Source organism: Prionailurus bengalensis, chromosome D4 (assembly GCF_016509475.1).
Source record: "Prionailurus bengalensis isolate Pbe53 chromosome D4, Fcat_Pben_1.1_paternal_pri, whole genome shotgun sequence".
NCBI classification, from domain to species: domain Eukaryota; kingdom Metazoa; phylum Chordata; class Mammalia; order Carnivora; family Felidae; genus Prionailurus; species Prionailurus bengalensis.
The window spans coordinates 80452557-80469626 of NC_057359.1; the positions used below are offsets into that span (position 1 = coordinate 80452557).

General features: G+C 36.7%; 1 protein-coding gene and 1 long non-coding RNA gene across 10 annotated transcripts in view; one reads left to right on the plus strand and one right to left on the minus strand.

Moving 5' to 3' along the window:
- Positions 1–17070, plus strand: part of CNTRL (centriolin) — an 83710-nt gene that overhangs the window by 19656 nt on the left and 46984 nt on the right. For 4 of the 9 annotated variants that reach the window (XM_043565440.1, XM_043565445.1, XM_043565442.1 and 1 more), the window contains 7 exons: positions 2956–3149; positions 8338–8394; positions 10304–10423; positions 10975–11203; positions 11882–12004; positions 12549–12658; positions 14668–14862. In XM_043565440.1, coding sequence (XP_043421375.1) covers positions 2956–3149; positions 8338–8394; positions 10304–10423; positions 10975–11203; positions 11882–12004; positions 12549–12658; positions 14668–14862 — 1028 coding nt within the window. The remainder of the gene's footprint in view (positions 1–2955; positions 3150–8337; positions 8395–10303; positions 10424–10974; positions 11204–11881; positions 12005–12548; positions 12659–14667; positions 14863–17070) is intronic. The other 5 variants (XM_043565447.1, XM_043565446.1, XM_043565448.1 and 2 more) reach the window with 4 other exon arrangements.
- On the minus strand, positions 7545–17049 carry LOC122474531. The gene is made up of 3 exons (XR_006294929.1): positions 16946–17049; positions 11675–11881; positions 7545–11172 (listed from the first exon to the last, which is right to left on the minus strand). It is a non-coding gene; the product is annotated as an uncharacterized LOC122474531 (long non-coding RNA).

The following is a 17070-nucleotide window of genomic DNA, read 5'->3' on the forward strand; positions in this document are numbered from 1 at the left end:
GGAGAGGACAGCTTGCTTGCACTCTCAGGCTGGAAAGACCCTGGTAAATTAAGGAACTGGAAGATCAAGACGACTGCAGAGTCGCTCAAGCAAAAGTTGGGAGAGATGGGGGGAGGCATGAGATGACACAGGGCCTTGGGGTTTGGATTTTGTTTCAGGGGCAATGGGAAGCAATTGAGAATTTTTAGGCAGCAGTGGGACACAATCCAGTTTATATATTAGTGATTATTTTTAGAGTACACTTAGCATGATGAGAGCACTGAGTAATGTGTAGAATTGTTGAATCACTATATTGTATACCTGAAACTAATATAACACTGTATGTTAAGAATACTGGATGGGCGCCTGGGTGGCTCAGTTGGTTGAGCATCTGACTTCGGCTCGGGTCATGGTCTCAGGGTTCGTGAGTTCGAGTCCCGCATCGGGCTCTGTGCTGTTAGCGCAGATCCTGCTTCAGATCCTCTGTCCTCCTCTCTCCCTGCCCCTCCCCTGCTCATGCTTGCTTTCTCTCTCTCATTCTCAAAAATAAATAAACATTAAAAAAAAAATACTGGAACTAAAATTTTTTTTAAAGATGATTTTTAATGCAAGATGGAGATTGATTTAGAACAAGGTAAATGGAGATAAAAGGACTTGTTCAGAGGCTATTATGGTAATCTAGGCTAGAAATGGTGGCTTGTATTTAGGTGGTGGATGTGGAATAGACAGATCAGTTTTGGAGGTAGAATTAGCAACATTTTCTAATGAATTGGATATTTCCCAGGCTTCTGGCTTAAGTAAGTGATTCGATTGGTGATATTGTACATAAAAAAGGGAGAATTCAGAATGCTGAGTTTGAATGGCTGTGAGACAACCAAGAAGAAGGTTGGAAATGTGCATCTGAAGTTCAAAGAGATCTGTCCTAGAGATATTGTTTGTCAGCATAACAGAATTTAATCCCACTGGAATTGATTGGCTCACTCAGACAGGCTTTGGGAGGAGCAAGAAGGTGAGCCACCTAAGAAGACTAAGAGAGGCCAACAAGGTAAGGGGAAACCCAGGAAGTAGTGGGTTGCAAAACCCCAAGATTTCATGAGAGGAAGTGGTCAGCTACGTTGAATGTTGCTAAGACATAAAGAGAAAATAAGATGAGCACAGAGAAGTGCTTTAGATGGGCAACATATAAGGAGTGGTTGGAAAAATGCTAGATTATATAGATCCAAGAGTGAATGGAAGGGAGACATTTGGGTGAATATTTGAAATTTTCTCCCATAATTTCTCTCTCCTAATACCTAATAAATGATTTTTTAAATCATTTAAATTTAAATTTTTCAGTTAAAAAAATATATGTATGTATGTGTGTATATATATATATATATACACACACATATATATGTATATATATATATATACACACACACATATATATGTGTGTATATATATATATATATATATACACACACACACACATACATATATATATTTATTCACCTATAGCTTCCAGACCAGGAAATGGGCAGAACTGAATGCAGTAACCAAAGAAAGAACGAGAATATTCAGGAGTGGAGTGGAGAGACAGTCATGGCTCAATTCTTACAGCCCAAGATGGGATCAGAGAAAAAGAGGAAAGATTGTCTCTTGATAAGAGAGACACTTTATCAGAAGGGAGCAAAGATGTGTGCAGTTGTGAGTAGTTTTATTGCTTTGGTGGTAGGAAAATGAGAAAGTTCCCGGGGGGTGGGGTCTAAGTTTTCTCAGTGGAATATGAGGTCATCAGCTGAGAAAGAAAATGAAAGGAGTATGGGAGGCTTGAAGAGAAAGAGAAATAGTTATGAAATAGTTATGTCAGAGCATTAGGAAATGAGTCTATGTTCTATCATTTGAAATTGATGTTAGTCCATTTTGACTTAACGAAAACAGCAGTTTCATATCGTTTGATCTCATGCTTGCGAAATAGGACACATTTTTATTTATTTATTTTAACTCCATATTTGTTACCCTGGAGTTTATGTTTTGGAATCATTGAAAATATAAATAATGCAAAGGAAAGTCATCATATAAATACAGTTTTCGGGCAAATGTTTAAATTACTTATGAATATGACTTTGAATATTAATCAGGAGCCTTTAAGGCTCTTGGGATCCAGTAGTGAACCAGACACATGCAGTTTCTGCTTTTACGAAGGTTTAGTGGGAAAGGCCGACAGCCTAGCTATTTGATCACATCTTACAACTCATTGGGTGATGAAGGCCACAGCACAGATGCAGGGTAACCTAAGAGCATACCTAGGAAACATCACACCTGGGGAGAGGATCGAGTCAGAGCAGGCTTCTCAAAACATTTTCCAAAATCGAGACCTAGAGGATACAAAATAAGCCAGTAGGAGATAGAGGAAGAAAGTTCCAGGCAAAGGTGTGAATAAAAGCCCGCAGGTAAGAAGAGCCATCACAAATATGAAGGAGTAGAGTCACTTCAGAAAGGCTGCAGTGGGGTGGACTTGACAATGAGGCTGGAGAGGGACTTTGGGACCAAATCATGAAGAGCTTTGTCAGTTCTTCATGTAAGCGTTTTGGATCCTATTCTAAGCATAGTTGGAAGCCTTTGAATGATTTTTAAGATCACACAGTATTTTACAAACATGCTTACGAATATGAAATAAAATATTGCATGTATTTTAGTAGGAGACCTGGAAAAAAACCCTCATTTACCAACATACTAATTGAATGAAATACTTGGAAGTAAAGTGTTACCTTTTAAAATTGTTTTCCAAATGATAATGCCTTCTTACCTCTTAGTATAATTCACTTTCTAGCTCAAGATAGTCTTTTTTCCCCCAAAACCATAGTGAATAGTTTTCAAAGTAGAATTGTACCTATACTGTTGTAAGACTTCTTTTGCTATTATTTGAGAGATAGTCTTACCTTTATTCAAGTAGAAAATATAATGCTCAATAAACTATTACATTTGTGTTGGCAGAAGAGGTAGAGAGACTGGAAAGAGACCTGGAAAAGAAGACAACGGAAACTGAAGAGCTTCGGAGCGCACAGACAAGGTTCCTTGAGGAAATTAAAAGTCAAGATAAATTGAACAAATCACTGAAAGAGGAGGCCATGTTACAAAAACAGAGCTATGAGGAGCTGGAGAGTAACCTAAACACGAAAAATGAATTGGTAAGCCCATGTTTTACATTACTTTGACTATGTTCTTTTGAGATAGAGAATTCTTTGTCCTTGGGTCTAAAAACAAAACTTCTTGGACATAAAATGGGGAAGGTGTGGTTTAACAGAAATTTGTGCAAAGGTTTTACAAGTTGTAGGTAACTGTGTACTGTGTGAAATGGCTCCACAAAAGATGAATACTATCTTGGGCTGCATTATGTGAAGCTGGTATCCAAAACAGGAGGACAGTGAAGCCCCCCACTATGAGGAGTCAGACTGCCCCTAGATGTATGTATTTTGTTTTCAACAACAACATTGTTGGTGAGACTATACATTGGCAAAAACTTCAAATTGACAGGGGCGCCTGAGTGGCTCAGTCAGTTAAGTGTCTGACTTCAGTTCAGACTTCAGATGGGCTCTGTGCTGACAGGTCAGAGCCTGGAGCCTGCTTCAGATTCTGTGTCTCCCTCTCTCTCTGCCCCTCCCCTGCTTGTGCGCTCTCTCTCTCTCTCTCTCTCTCTCTCTCTCTCTCTCTCACAAGAGTAAATAAACATTTACTCTATGTGGATCCTGAGAAACTTAACAGAATACCATGGGGGAGGGGAAGAAAAAAAATGGTTAGAGAGGGAGGGAACCAAAACATAAGAGACTCCTAAAAACTGAGAACAAACTGAGGGTTTATGGGGGGTGGGAGGGAGGGGTGGGTGGGTGATGGGTGATGGGTGGGTGATTGGGTGCTCACCTGTTGGGGTGAGCACTGGGTGTTGTATGGAAACCAGTTTGACAATAAATTTCATAATAAAAATAAATAAAATAAAACCAGGAAACTGAAAAATAAATAAATAAATAAATAAATAATAAAAAATTTTAAAAAGGCAAATTGACAAAATTATCCAAATTTAAATGGACATGCCTATGTTCTACATATTGGAAATGTTACATATAATAGTTTTACATATAACACACATTTCTAATGCATTTTGTAGAAATGGTAGCAAGAATGTATGAAGATATTATATATGTACCTATACACACACACACACACACACACGTGGACATTTGCTATAATATTGTTTATATAAGTAAACTATTGAAAATAGCTAACCTGTTCCTCAGTGGATATGCATCTGGTAGAATACTCGTGTTGCTAAAATGAGGTAGGGCTGTATGTCCTGATGTGGAAGTATGTCTAATACATATTGCTATGTGGAAAAAGCAGGCTGTGAAAGAGTAGATCAAGTATGATGCTAATAAGTAGTATGTATGATGGTACAAGTATATATAGGGAAAAATGGTAACTCTTGACATTCTGGGGGGCAGAATTTTAAAGCACTTTCCAATTGCCATTTATGCACATCTATAATGTTTAAATTGTATATAATTTGGCCTTATGGTTGAAACAGGAATAAAAGATATTTTAAAAGAGATTTAGACAGATTAGATTTAGACAGCCTTATAGGGCACCTGGTTGGCTCAGTCAGCTGAGAGTCCAACTCTTGGTTCGGCTCAGGTCATGATCTCACGGTTCATGAGATCAAGCCCTGCATTGGGCTCTGTGCCAAGGGTGGAGCCTGCTTAGGATTCTCTCTTGGCCCCTCCCCAACTCTGTCTCTCTCAAAATAAATAAACTTTAAACAAACAAATAAAAACCAACAAAAAAATAGAGGTCATTTAGTCCATCTCCCTATCTAATGTTTTTTCTCTTTTCTCTAAAACCTGAGCATATATGCCTGTTTTAGTGATAGCAATCACATTCCAGAGTTACCACATTTTATCTCAGGACAGCTATTAGAAATTTCTTCTTTATTACCAGATGAAAAACTGTTTTCTTATAATTCTATTTGCCATTTCTTAAATTTTTCTCTGGCACCTGGGTCAGTAACTCTAGTCCCTCTTCCATAAAACAGTCCTCTGACTCTCGAAGGTAATTTTCATCGCTCGCTAGATCTCCTCTTCTCCAGCTTGGACACCCCTGTTGCTTTGGCCATTCTTCACGGAACATGGACTCAAGGCCTCTGAAGTCTCTGGGTCTGGCACCTTCTGATCATAAGTTCATGACCTAAGCTGAAATCAAGAGTTTGCCTCTTAACCGACTGAGCCACCCAGGCACCCCAGACTACATGACCTTTAAAGGCTTTTTCAACCCAGATAATTTGATTCTATAAAAAAAAATAGCTATTGCTTTTTTTTTTTTCTTTTGACCATTCTTTTTTCTGCTCTGTGTATAATTTAGAGTATTTGATTTCTCATATAACTAGTAGAATCCTTGATACATTTATCTTTTTCTTGCACCACCCCCCTTTTCAAGATTGGCATGCTGGCTTGAATGACTTGTTGACAAGAATTCTGCTTACGCACTTAAAGTTTTTAGCAAGAAAAGTGTTTCCTCCTCTGTGTAGAGATGGAAGTTATTTCTTCAAATCTGAATACTTGACTACCTCCTTCTTGAGCTCTTCTTTGCCTGAGAAAAAAGATAATACAGGGGCACCTGGCTGACTCATTCAGAAGAGCATGTGATTCTTGATTTTGGGGTTATGAGTTTGAGCCCCATGCTGGGTGTAGAGATTACTTTAGAAAAATCTTAAAAAAGAAAAAAAGAAAAGATGATATATACCAGGAGGACATCATGAGAGACATATGTGATATTAATAATCTGATAATTACCAGTAATTTTATACTATACACCTATCTGTTGCTCTTTATTTCATAATAGAGTAGATCGATGCCTAACCTAATCATTGGAAATTTTTGTGACGATCAGTTTTATTTTAGCCGTGCACTCTTTGGGCCACCACTTAGCATTTGTATTTAAAATGCAAATATAGGGGGGTGCTTGGGTGGCTCAGTTGGTTGAGTGTCTGATTTCAGCTCAGGTCACGATCTCTCAGTTGATGAGTTCGAGTCCCGCGTCGGGCTGTGTGCTGACAGCTCAGAGCCTGGAGCCTGCTTCCGATTCTGTGTCTCCCTCTCTGTCTGCCTCTCCCCCGCTCATGCTCTGTCTTTCTCTGTCTCAAAAATAAAGATAAATGTTAAAAAAATTAAAAAAAAATACAAATATAGGGGCACCTGGGTCTCTCAGTCAGTTGTGTCTGACTCTTGATTTCATCATCTCACAGTTTGTGAGTTCAAGCCCTGTTTTGGGCTCTATGCTGACAGCAAGGAGCCTGCATGGGATTCTCTCTCCCTCTTTCTCTGCCACTCTCCCATTAGCATGCGCACATGCACTCTCTCTCTTTCTCAAAATAAATAAATAAACTTAAAAACAAAAAACAAATATAGGGGCGCCTGCCTGGCTCAGTCAATAGAGCACATGACTCTTGATCTTGAGTTCATGAGTTCAAGCCCCACGTTGGGCATGTAGCCTACTTAAAAATAAAAAATAAACCTTAAAAATAAAATACATATATAAAAAAACAATACTTACTATGGTATGACTTTGACTTGATATTGATGAACATTTAATAAATTTTCCTGAGTTACTGATCTTTTTTATGTTTTGCTGTGAATAAATGTTTTGTTATTTGTCAACAGTTTTTGCTGGGCTTTTGTTCACTATTTTTGGCTAGAAGACATTGCTCTTATGTTATTTTTACCATTAACCATTTAAAAACATATTTACATACAAAGTTATTATATATTTATCATAACAAATTTTGACAACACAAATGTATACAGTAGACAATGAAGGTTTCACTCTTTCTCTTCCCTATTCCCTGGATGTTAATATATATTCTTTTTGTTTTCTATGCTTATAAAATATTATGTAATGTATATGTAATTGAATATATGTACCTCTAAATATCGTGTGATAAAAAAGAAACTTCCTGTATTTTTGATTATGCATCTTATTCTTTACAAAACAATGTATATCATAGCTCTCCAAGTTAAAAAAACATACCCACATGTGCATACACACGTACACACAAATCTATTTTTTTCAAAGTCTGTATTGTGTTCCACTATATGGGTACTCCATAATTTAACCTACTCTTATTGATGAATATTTAGATTGCTTCCACTTTTTTATTAGAAACAATAATACAGAGAAAAATCCATGTGTGTATATTCGTATGCATTCATAATAGTAATTCCTTAGTATAAATCACTACAAGTTGGGGCATTTGACTGGCTCAGTTGGTAGAGCATGTGACTGAGTCTTGGGGTTATGAGTTCAAGAAAAAATTTAGGGGCACCTAGGTGGCTCAGTTGGTTGAACATCTGGCTCTTGATTTTGGTTCAGATCATGATCCCAGGGTTGTGGGATCAAGCACAGCATTGGGCTCCACACAGAGCGTGAAGTGTGCCTGAGATTCTCTCTCTTTCTCGCTCTGCCCATCTTCCCCACTCATTCTCTCTCTTTCTTTAATTTTAAAAAAATTAAAAGAAATCACAAGTGGAATTACTGTGTAATTTGCATCTTAAATTTTAGTAAACATTAAAAGCTTATAACAGCTTTATACTTCTATAGCAGTGAGTGAAAGAGCCTAATCCCCCACTTGATATTATTATTTTGAACGTGTAAATAGGATAGGAAAAAAGTAGAATCTCATTGCTTTAATTTCACTTTTGTTTAGCTGTTGGAGAGTTGAGTATTGCATATGTATTTGCCTGTTCTTCTTTCATTATTCCAAAAGACTATACTATGTTACAAAAAGAATTCTGGATCTTATTCTAAGAGCCTACTTTTGAAAAACACTTTCCATTATCTTCTGCAGACTGTTTGGTGATAATATTTTCTTTAGTTGTATAATGCTTTCCAGTTTTATAAAGTAATTCTTCAGGTAGCAGGTCAATTAGCCTATAAAAGAAATGTAGTGACAATGAAGTAAAACTTCTGGTGCCATTTAAACTGTAATAGTCCCCTTCTCCTGCCACCAACAAATATTAACTTTAATTAACTTTAATGTTAATATTACTCTTTGTCTTTTTGCAAGTCCTGCCAGCCTCACAGAGTCGTGAGGACCAAGTAAGGTAATACAGGTGAAAATAATTTGAGTTGAATTAATAGGTAATGGAAGGTGGTACATCTGTAACCTAGTCAGAATGATGGTAAAATGTGTCCATATAAGAATGGTGCAGGTTCTAATAACATTATGTTCCTAAGGTAAGTTTTCAGTAAAGAGCAGCTTCTATTTAACTACAGCTTAACTCCCTAAAGTTCTCCAGGTGATGGTCTCTGTCTGCTTTTTTCTCCTTTTAGCCCTTGTCTTGGTTTCTTGCAGAGCATTTTCTGCCGATTCTTTATTCTTCCTTAAAGGTAGTTCCTTCAGGGATGAATTGCATACTGTGTTTTTCATGGTTTGCATGATACCTTGTATTAATATGCTTATGTACATTTTAAGTGTTGAATCTGGCTTGCCTTCTCAAGAAATGTGCTTGTGTGTGTGTGTGTGTAATTTTTTTAATTGATGTTTACATAGGACTGTGAATTTGTGAAGGAAAGAATTTGTATCATTTTTCTTATTGGTAAATATGTTAACTGCAGTCAACTCTTGGTTATCCACAGCTAGTACCATAACTAGCCTTACTTTCCAGGGCCTTAGACTCCTCATTTGCTCTCATTTATGCATTTCTTCAGCAGACATTTATTGAATGCTTACTAAATGCTACGCCTAGCTCTATAAGAGACACAAAGGTAATTTTAAGATGCACAGAGTATGTATCATTTGCCTGCAGAGACAAGTCCCTACATTGTCCATGGATCCTGTCACATTTGCCTTTGTTTGGGCCTTACTGCCAATGATCTTTCTTTGGGAAGAGAAGCCCAAGATTAGTTGATGCTGTTGGTTGTGAGTTGCCTTCTTGAGATTCAGGGACTTAAGAGCGAGCATTCAGTGAGAACATCAATGTGGGTAATGAGCTGAACACCCTGCAGCAGCAGACAGAGTGCTGAATTTGAAATCCAGGAGACTTGGAATTGAACTCTGCCTCTTCCACTACAAGTTGTGCGATTGGGCAAGTTATCTAGCCTCCTGGTGCAGCCTTTATCATCTCATAGGGTAGTTGTGAAGATTCAGTGAGACAGCACACGTAAAAGAGGCTTAGCACAGTGTCTCCCATACAGTGAGTACTTGATCAAGATTACCTGTTATCCCAGTTAGCCTTACTTCCATTTTGATGGATAATCAGGAGATGACTGTAAGCTAAATCCTGCACGACTTTGATTTCCTGGGCCTTGTAAAATGTTCCTGTTTGTTTATGTCTTATTCTCTTCAGCTTGCATTTTTATATTAATGAAGTTTTTCTGCATGTTTTTGTCTGGTAACTACTATCAGACCCTGTCAAAAAATAAAAAAGACAAAAATCACTTAGCGGACCTTTGAAATGAACTCACCGGATTGGTTTAGTGGAAAGGGGGCTCATAGTGGTAGTTAATAAAATATTTAGCATCTGCCACTAATCTCATGTGTAACTTTTGACAAGTCAGCTCACCAGTCTAGGACTCAATTTCTTTATTTATATTTCAGAGAATTAAATTGGATGATCTCTTTTCTTGTAGCTCTAAAAATTTCTAAGAATAAGTAAACTGTAATTATAGTAGAATTATTTTATTAAAAATGTAATATTACATATTGGGATCTGATTGACATTATTTACATCTTTTATCCTCTATTACAAAGAATAATGTTCAGAACACTGAGATACTACAGCAACAACAGTACAACAATTAAAACCAGTCTCTTAATTTCCTCCTTCTCACTCCTTCTTCTGATTCCTTTGTAATTAATCCCAAATATCATTTCCATCCATAATTTGAAGCTGCTATTAAAATTGTAGAGTAAGTTAAATAAATTAGTGTTAATTACTGGAAAGTCTGGAAGCAGGTACTTAATAGATTACATAAAAATAATTGATACAGAATTATTTTCACGTTTGGATAAAGCAAATTTAGATGAGTTGTTAAATCTTTATTCATTAAATCTTTATACCCTGAAAGAGCATATAAACTTCAAAGGTCTTTTATGTGATCGCTTATGAAGTGGTAATTTTATATTGCATTCTTTATAATCCTTTAGAATGAAAACAAAATGCTGTGAGTGTTCTGCTATTTGCTGCGAGGTTTAAAACAATCTAATTATTAGCTATGACTAGAACTTGCCATACCATCATACTTGTATACTAACTTACTGACACTGTATGTTGTTTCATATCAAATTGGACCATAGCTAAAACAGAAGACCATGGAACTAATGCGAGCGTGTCAAAAACAGTATGAGATGGAACAGGAATTGGCCTTTTATAAAATTGACGCCAAATTTGAGCCACTAAATTATTATCCATCAGAGGTGAGTTAAACTTCTTAGTAATCCACAGTTGAAGCCAGCAGGGAGTGGAGTGGGGGGAGGCAGATGGTGGAAAGAAATGTTCAAAGGACTTTATCAGTAATCATTCCACTTTCAGAGTAAACATATTTTGCTTGAAACAGTGAATTTTTGGTTCAGTAAGTTAAAGCAGCCTCCAAAAAAGGTAAAAAGCCCCAAGGGAATCTGTGATTCCAATGAATATCGTAATATTATTTCATAAAAAAGTCAATTATTACCATTTATTAGGTGGGGTTTTACTTACATATCAGCTAAGAAACCAAAATAAAACACTGAAATTTCTGGTTTGAGAGATTAAGCAATGCTAATAATCACATACCTGTAGGCAGTTCTTTAATCAACCAAGCTAAACCCACTCTTTGGGGAGGGAAGAGGAACACCTTGAGACCATTTTTTGTTTTAGTTCTTTTTTGGTATGTTAAAGGTAAGATAAAAAAAAAAAAAGTATATATTTTTTACCTGGCTGCTTAGAAGTTACTTATTAAACCATAAATCTTTACTTATTTTGCTTTTAGTATGTCGAAATTGATAAAACCCCAGATGAAAGTCCCTACATTGGCAAATCCAGATATAAGAGAAATATGTTCACTACAGAGAGTTACATTATTCCAAATGCCCAGACCATAAAGATCGTAAGGATGGAGCCAGATGAAGGGGAACAACTCAAAAGTGAGCACGTGAACTTGAGAGCCCATATGCCACTGGACATACAACTGGAAGACAAAGAAAAAAAAATAAGTGCAGGTTAACAAAAGTTATTTTAAATTCTTTAAAAATGTAAAAAGATTGGATATATAGGCGAATTTCGTTTTACAATTCTTTTGAGTAATCATGCTGAAGGTTACTGTAGCGTTGTTTACATGAAAAGCCTAAAACAAAAGTAGTAATTCATGGAGCAAATTATTTTTTAATAATTCCTGTGACGTTGAAGAATGGGGTTCTTGACAGTAATTTGGTGGCAGTATGTCCAGGGGATCCAAGAATGCTTAAATCTTGACCGGCCAGCAGGTCCTTCTCACCATTGGAGCTGCACACTCAAAGGCTAATTGGTCATAATTGTAGCAAGTACACTTAACTGATTACTATACATGTAGCCAAAACCTAAAGCAGTACTTTGGATAAGCTGGATCAGTGCACCCTCCTCAGGCTTGGGCCTAAGACCAGCTTCTGACTCTTCCTAACCTGTCCCCAAACATCCGATTGAAAGGATCTTACCACTTCCTGGCAAGTCACAAAGAGGAAGAAGTCAATCCAAAAGGGTACTTAGAGACCCTGCTAATGGCAAACTCCACTTACTCGGTGGGCTTCATGGATACGGAAGCAGAAAGCAGAACTGAGTTTATGCATCCCCTTAGTAATTATGGTCCATGGTGGGGCTCTTTAACAATCCAGTGGAGTAGCTCATCTTTCCTTGGTTGGTAGCTAAATGGAAAACAGGAAAGGCCAGTAGAGAGGCTGACTTGGAGAGGGGAGAAGAGAGACCTGAGATATCCATCTCATACACTCTGTACAAAGTTCTGGAAGAGGAAAGCAGAAATGAATCAGATATTTGTGTAGACTAGCTTCAAGGGGCTCATGGTTTTATAGGAGGCAGTTTTATAGGAAGGGAAGGAGACAGAGAAATTAGAAGTTTGAGGTAGAGAGTAATTGATTGGAGATCACCCCCACCCCAAGCTGGAAGAGTGTTCAGTGGTGAATTTCTTGATTTTGAGCCCTATCATAAAGTAATTACCTCAAATACAGGGTTTTTGTTACAGCTTGAACTTAATTATAACTTAGTGACAAAGAAGTGTGTATCTATCAATAAAAACCTTATTTGCTCAAAAGAGTTTAGTATTGGACATAGCAAGTAAAGCCCCTTTAATGCTAAGAATTTTACAAATTATCAATTATAGTTCTATAGCCTATGATGAAACTAGAGATTAACTGAGAGGAAAACTGTCATAAGAAATTACTTTTTTTAAATTTCTGTGATCTAGAATGACAATTTAATTGGGAGGAGGTGGTTATTGTGAAGAAAAAAATCTCATAGAAATTTGAGAATTCAAGATTTTTCTTGTGTCTGTCTGCATGGTTTTTAAATTTGCAGCGCAAACTCGACTATCAGAACTACATGATGAAATAGAAAAGGCAGAACAACAAATTTTAAGAGCTACTGAGGAATTTAAACAACTGGAAGAAGCAATACAGCTTAAAAAAGTATGTAAAAGCAATGTAGCAATGCAAGAGGAAATGCAAAATATTAAAGGTTTTCTCCCTTCATAACCACGTAAAACATCTTAAATCAGTGCTGCCTAATTAATTATGGTGTAACAATTTTCAGAGTCAGCTTTGGTTCTAGCATTTTCCAATTACATTTTCCTTCCACCCATGATCACATCCTATTAGTGTTCTGTAAAGTACGTAGAAGTAAATGACGTCTAATTTATGTAAAAATACGTGTTCAATGGGAAAGTGTCTCCTTTACCCAGGGAAGTTGCTGTTTCCTGTTGTATCTGTTGTAATCTGATTAAGCACTACCCACCTTTAAGATCCTGGGACCTAGGTTAAGAGTCAGAAGACATCTCTACTATACATGAACATTATCAAACACAAGCAGCAAAAATGTCAATGATATAAAATATGGTGAACAAAAAGAAGTAATTAATACACTCTCGGCAAGTTTGTCATGCAGAAGTAAGCAGCTCAAACCCATGATGTGATTGCACAGGGAGAAACTTAAAAAGGAAGTATTTTGACAGTTTTTCAGTGTGTAAAAGGTTTCAGTTATTTGCAACTTGTAAAAAGCAGTATTTCAAAATTATGATGGTAACTGCATTCATACCACAGTAGGTAAGGCAAGAATGTGAAGTTCAAATTGTAGATTATTTTAAAAGATACACTATTGTGATTTTAAAATTATATACTAACTAGAAATTGATTCAAGTTTATTGGAAGCTTACTATATGCTAGTCCCTGTCTGGGCTGGGCCCAGAGTGATGAATAAAACAGGTATGTTTCCCTCCCACATGCATAGGAAATAGGTAATGAACAGTAGAAAAAAAAAAAAAAAAAGGAAAAAAAATAATATAGTTAACAATGTGTTATAGTAACAAAATAGAAAATTAGGAGAGGCAGTAAAAAAGATATAATTTAGATTGTGAGGACCACAGAGGCCTCTCTGAGGAGGTGACATTTAGGCTGAAACCCAAAGGACGACAAGGAGCCAGCGAGGCAGAGTTAGGGGGTCAGGTATTCCAGGCAGAAGTGAGAGTGTGCACAAAGACCTTGACACTAGAGATTGCTCCGTGGAGTGAGGGAGAGTGTTCCAGAAGATGAGGGTAAAGAGTAAATAACCTGTTTCACAGGCTGTGGTAAGGGGTTTGGATTTTATTCGGAATGTAATGGGAAGCTTTTGAAGGACTTTAGGAAGTTAGAATGGCTAATCCTATTTGTGTTATTGTGAGGTTACTCTGGTTACTGCATGAGAGCAAAATGGGGTGAGGGAAATGGAAAGAATGGGGATGTGTCCCATGTCTCAGGGGGCTGTTGTTGAGTACAGGCAAGAGATGACAATGGTTTGGACCAGGAGGGTGACGGTGGATGCGGAGAGAATGCACACTGATTGTCAGCAAAATGTAGCAGTGAACTGATCAGGCTTCAAAATGCATTGGAAGTGGGACCTGAGGTGAAGGGAGCCATCAAGAAGGAGCTTACTAATTAAAAAAGAATGTTTTATAATAAATGTTGGCCAGAGCTTATGTAAATAGATTGATAGATGTAAATAATGTATATAATGTTGAAATACATGGATGCTTATAAAATGTGCTTGAAAAAAATTATTTTAAATGAGTACATATAAGCCTACATTTTTCATTACACTATTAATTTAGATGACATGCTAGTAACAAGGGTAAGGGCGAAGTCAACTACCATTAATGTTATGGTTATTATTATTAATAATTTACAAGTTGCTTATACTGAATGACAACTTCATTTTTACCTATTATGAGTTTTCATAAACTTTTATAAAGTGAGATTTTCCTCATGTAATAAGCATAAAAGTATAAGATGAATGGAATGCCTAGGTGACTTTTACATTAACTTTTATTTAAAAAACTGGTAGAGCACAGAATACCTTTTAGAATTTTAGAAATCATCGTCTTTAAACTTGTAAATCACTGTTGCTATCCTCTGTTAATTCTGTTTTGGGGTGTGTGGGGGATTAGATTTCAGAAGCAGAGAAAGATCTTCTTTTCAAGCAGTTGGGTAGTAGGATACAACTTCTCAATAAGTTACGCCAAGAAGTTGTGGATCTCGAAACACAGATGGAAAAGCAAAGGCAAGAAATTGCTGAAAAGCAGAATGAGATCAAGGACCTGCAAATAGCCCTAGATAGCCTGGATTCCAGAGACCCAAAACATGTAAGCAAATGGAGAGATTTTGGCTTGTTTTATGGGGACTAGAATATCATTCCATCTAGAAATTATGTCTCTTCATTTTAGCCCCAGAGTTCTTTCTGAAAGTCTGAGTTTGATGCACAGATTTGAGTGATATATATGTTTATGGATGTGTGTGTCTGTCATATATATCTGGTTGTGTATTTTATACCTGTGTGTGTGTGTGTGTGCGCGCGCGCGCGTGTGTGTGTGTGTGTGTCTATCACTGTGTTGAAAACAAAACCTAATGCTTGAAGGAGATAGCTTTTAATAGAACGATAGATGCATGGTACTTGTTTTTTTTAAGTGATTGAGTTTCGTTGTATTTCAAATCAAGAGAAACCTGCTGCAAGGTGCTGTCCAAACCTTTACCCTTTCTCTTTTCTTGCCTTATTTTCTTAAGAACAAGGTGGTGAGATGGGAGAGCTGAAAAGGGTCCAGAATCCTTTTCCTACCTCTTTAATCCTTTATGCAAACATTCTAAAGCTATTTGTTTCATATTGTTTTGTTTCTTCCTTAAAAAAGGAAACATTTTTCTAGAGTGTGTCTTCCTATGTGGCCATAGGTGGGCAGGTGGCTGCAAGATGGAGTTAAGTTGTCTCTGTCTTGAGACGTCTTAGTAATAGCTTACATTTTACCCAGTATTGGTAAAAAAGGAAGTAAAAAAAAATTCCTGCATATTTTACTGGTATGCTTTGAATAATAATGTTATATTTTAAAGGAAGTTTAAAATCTCTGGATTAAGAGATATCATAGAATTTGACATGGTAAGAACAATACACTGTAATTACTTTCAATATTATTAAGTTATTTAATTATCCCTTTAAACATTTTCATAAAATATCATAGATAATTTTTTTTGCAGGCCAGCTAATTTTGAGAAGAGGTAACCTTATCATTCACAGACATAAGGTGTTTTCTAACAAAAGCCTAAGACTAGTAAAATTGAAAGTAAAAGAGGACTTAATTATTTTACAGAATTTTCCTTATGCGAAAAAAGTGTAGATTTTCCAGTAATATGTCATATGGTCAATAATATATATATTTTAAGTTTATGTATTTTTGAGAGAGAGAGAGAGTGGGGGAGAGGGAGAGAGGATCCAAAGCAGTCTCTGCACTGGCAGCACAAAGTCTGACATGGGGCTTGAACCCACAAATGTGAGTGAGGTCATGACCTGAGCCAAAATCATGAGTCAGATGCCCAACCAACTGAGCCACCCAGGCTCCTTTTTGGTGTCGTTAAAGCTACTTAGTTTTTAAGGTTACAGCTTTAGCCAAAGCACCAGAGGATGTCTCTCTTTAATTTGTTCACCCTGAGGGAGTGTCTTTTTTCTAATTTGCACAAAGTCACCTTCTTGGCTAGGTTTAGGCTCCTGTTAGGCCTCACATTCTACAAAATACAAACATTTTAGCAAGAGGGAAGGAATCAGGAGTGGGATCCCAGCATACTTTTCTATAGGTGTGGATAGACTTTTATCCACTTAAGTTTTATTATCTAAGCAGATAGAGTATTTTTCTATGTAGCAAATAGAATTTAAAAGTAAAAGTTTTTGAGAGATTAGAAAACAGTATGTCAGTCTGTGATTGGTGGAAAACAAATATATTAAGTGCCAATGATGTTTTCCATTATGCTGGGGTTTTTTGCATATACTGGTGAGGAACTTTCTCACAGCGTCCATATGGTTGAGGACATTTTTTAAAATTTTGCATAAGATGAAAGTGTGATTTTAAAAGATGAAGTGATTTCCTAAAATCACCTTTTTAGGAAGAGGCTGAGCCCATGCTATGCTACTACAATGACCCTTTCCCCACAAAGGAACTAAAGGTGTACAGGGATTAATTATTTTTAAAATTAGCTAAGAGCCAAACCTAGGCAAGTTTTCAACAAACGAAAGCTTTTAACCAGGTTTCTAAAGGAAAAAGTACTATTTAAAAATCAAATCCCATTTTAGCTATTAAGAAAAAAAACAAAAAACAAAAAAAAAACTTCACAGTAATTTGTACTGAGGCACAAACACCACAGCAGCAGCAAACATAATAAAGGAAGATTTGTGTTGTTCTTCCCTACCTGGCAATGCCCTGTGGAAGCAAAAGGTAACTGACTGTTCTCTGTAGGGAATTAGCGTGTAGTAATCTGTTGCAAAGGCTGTGCGTGATTGGTCCTCGGAAGCTTCCTGTGTTGTGATTTAAAGC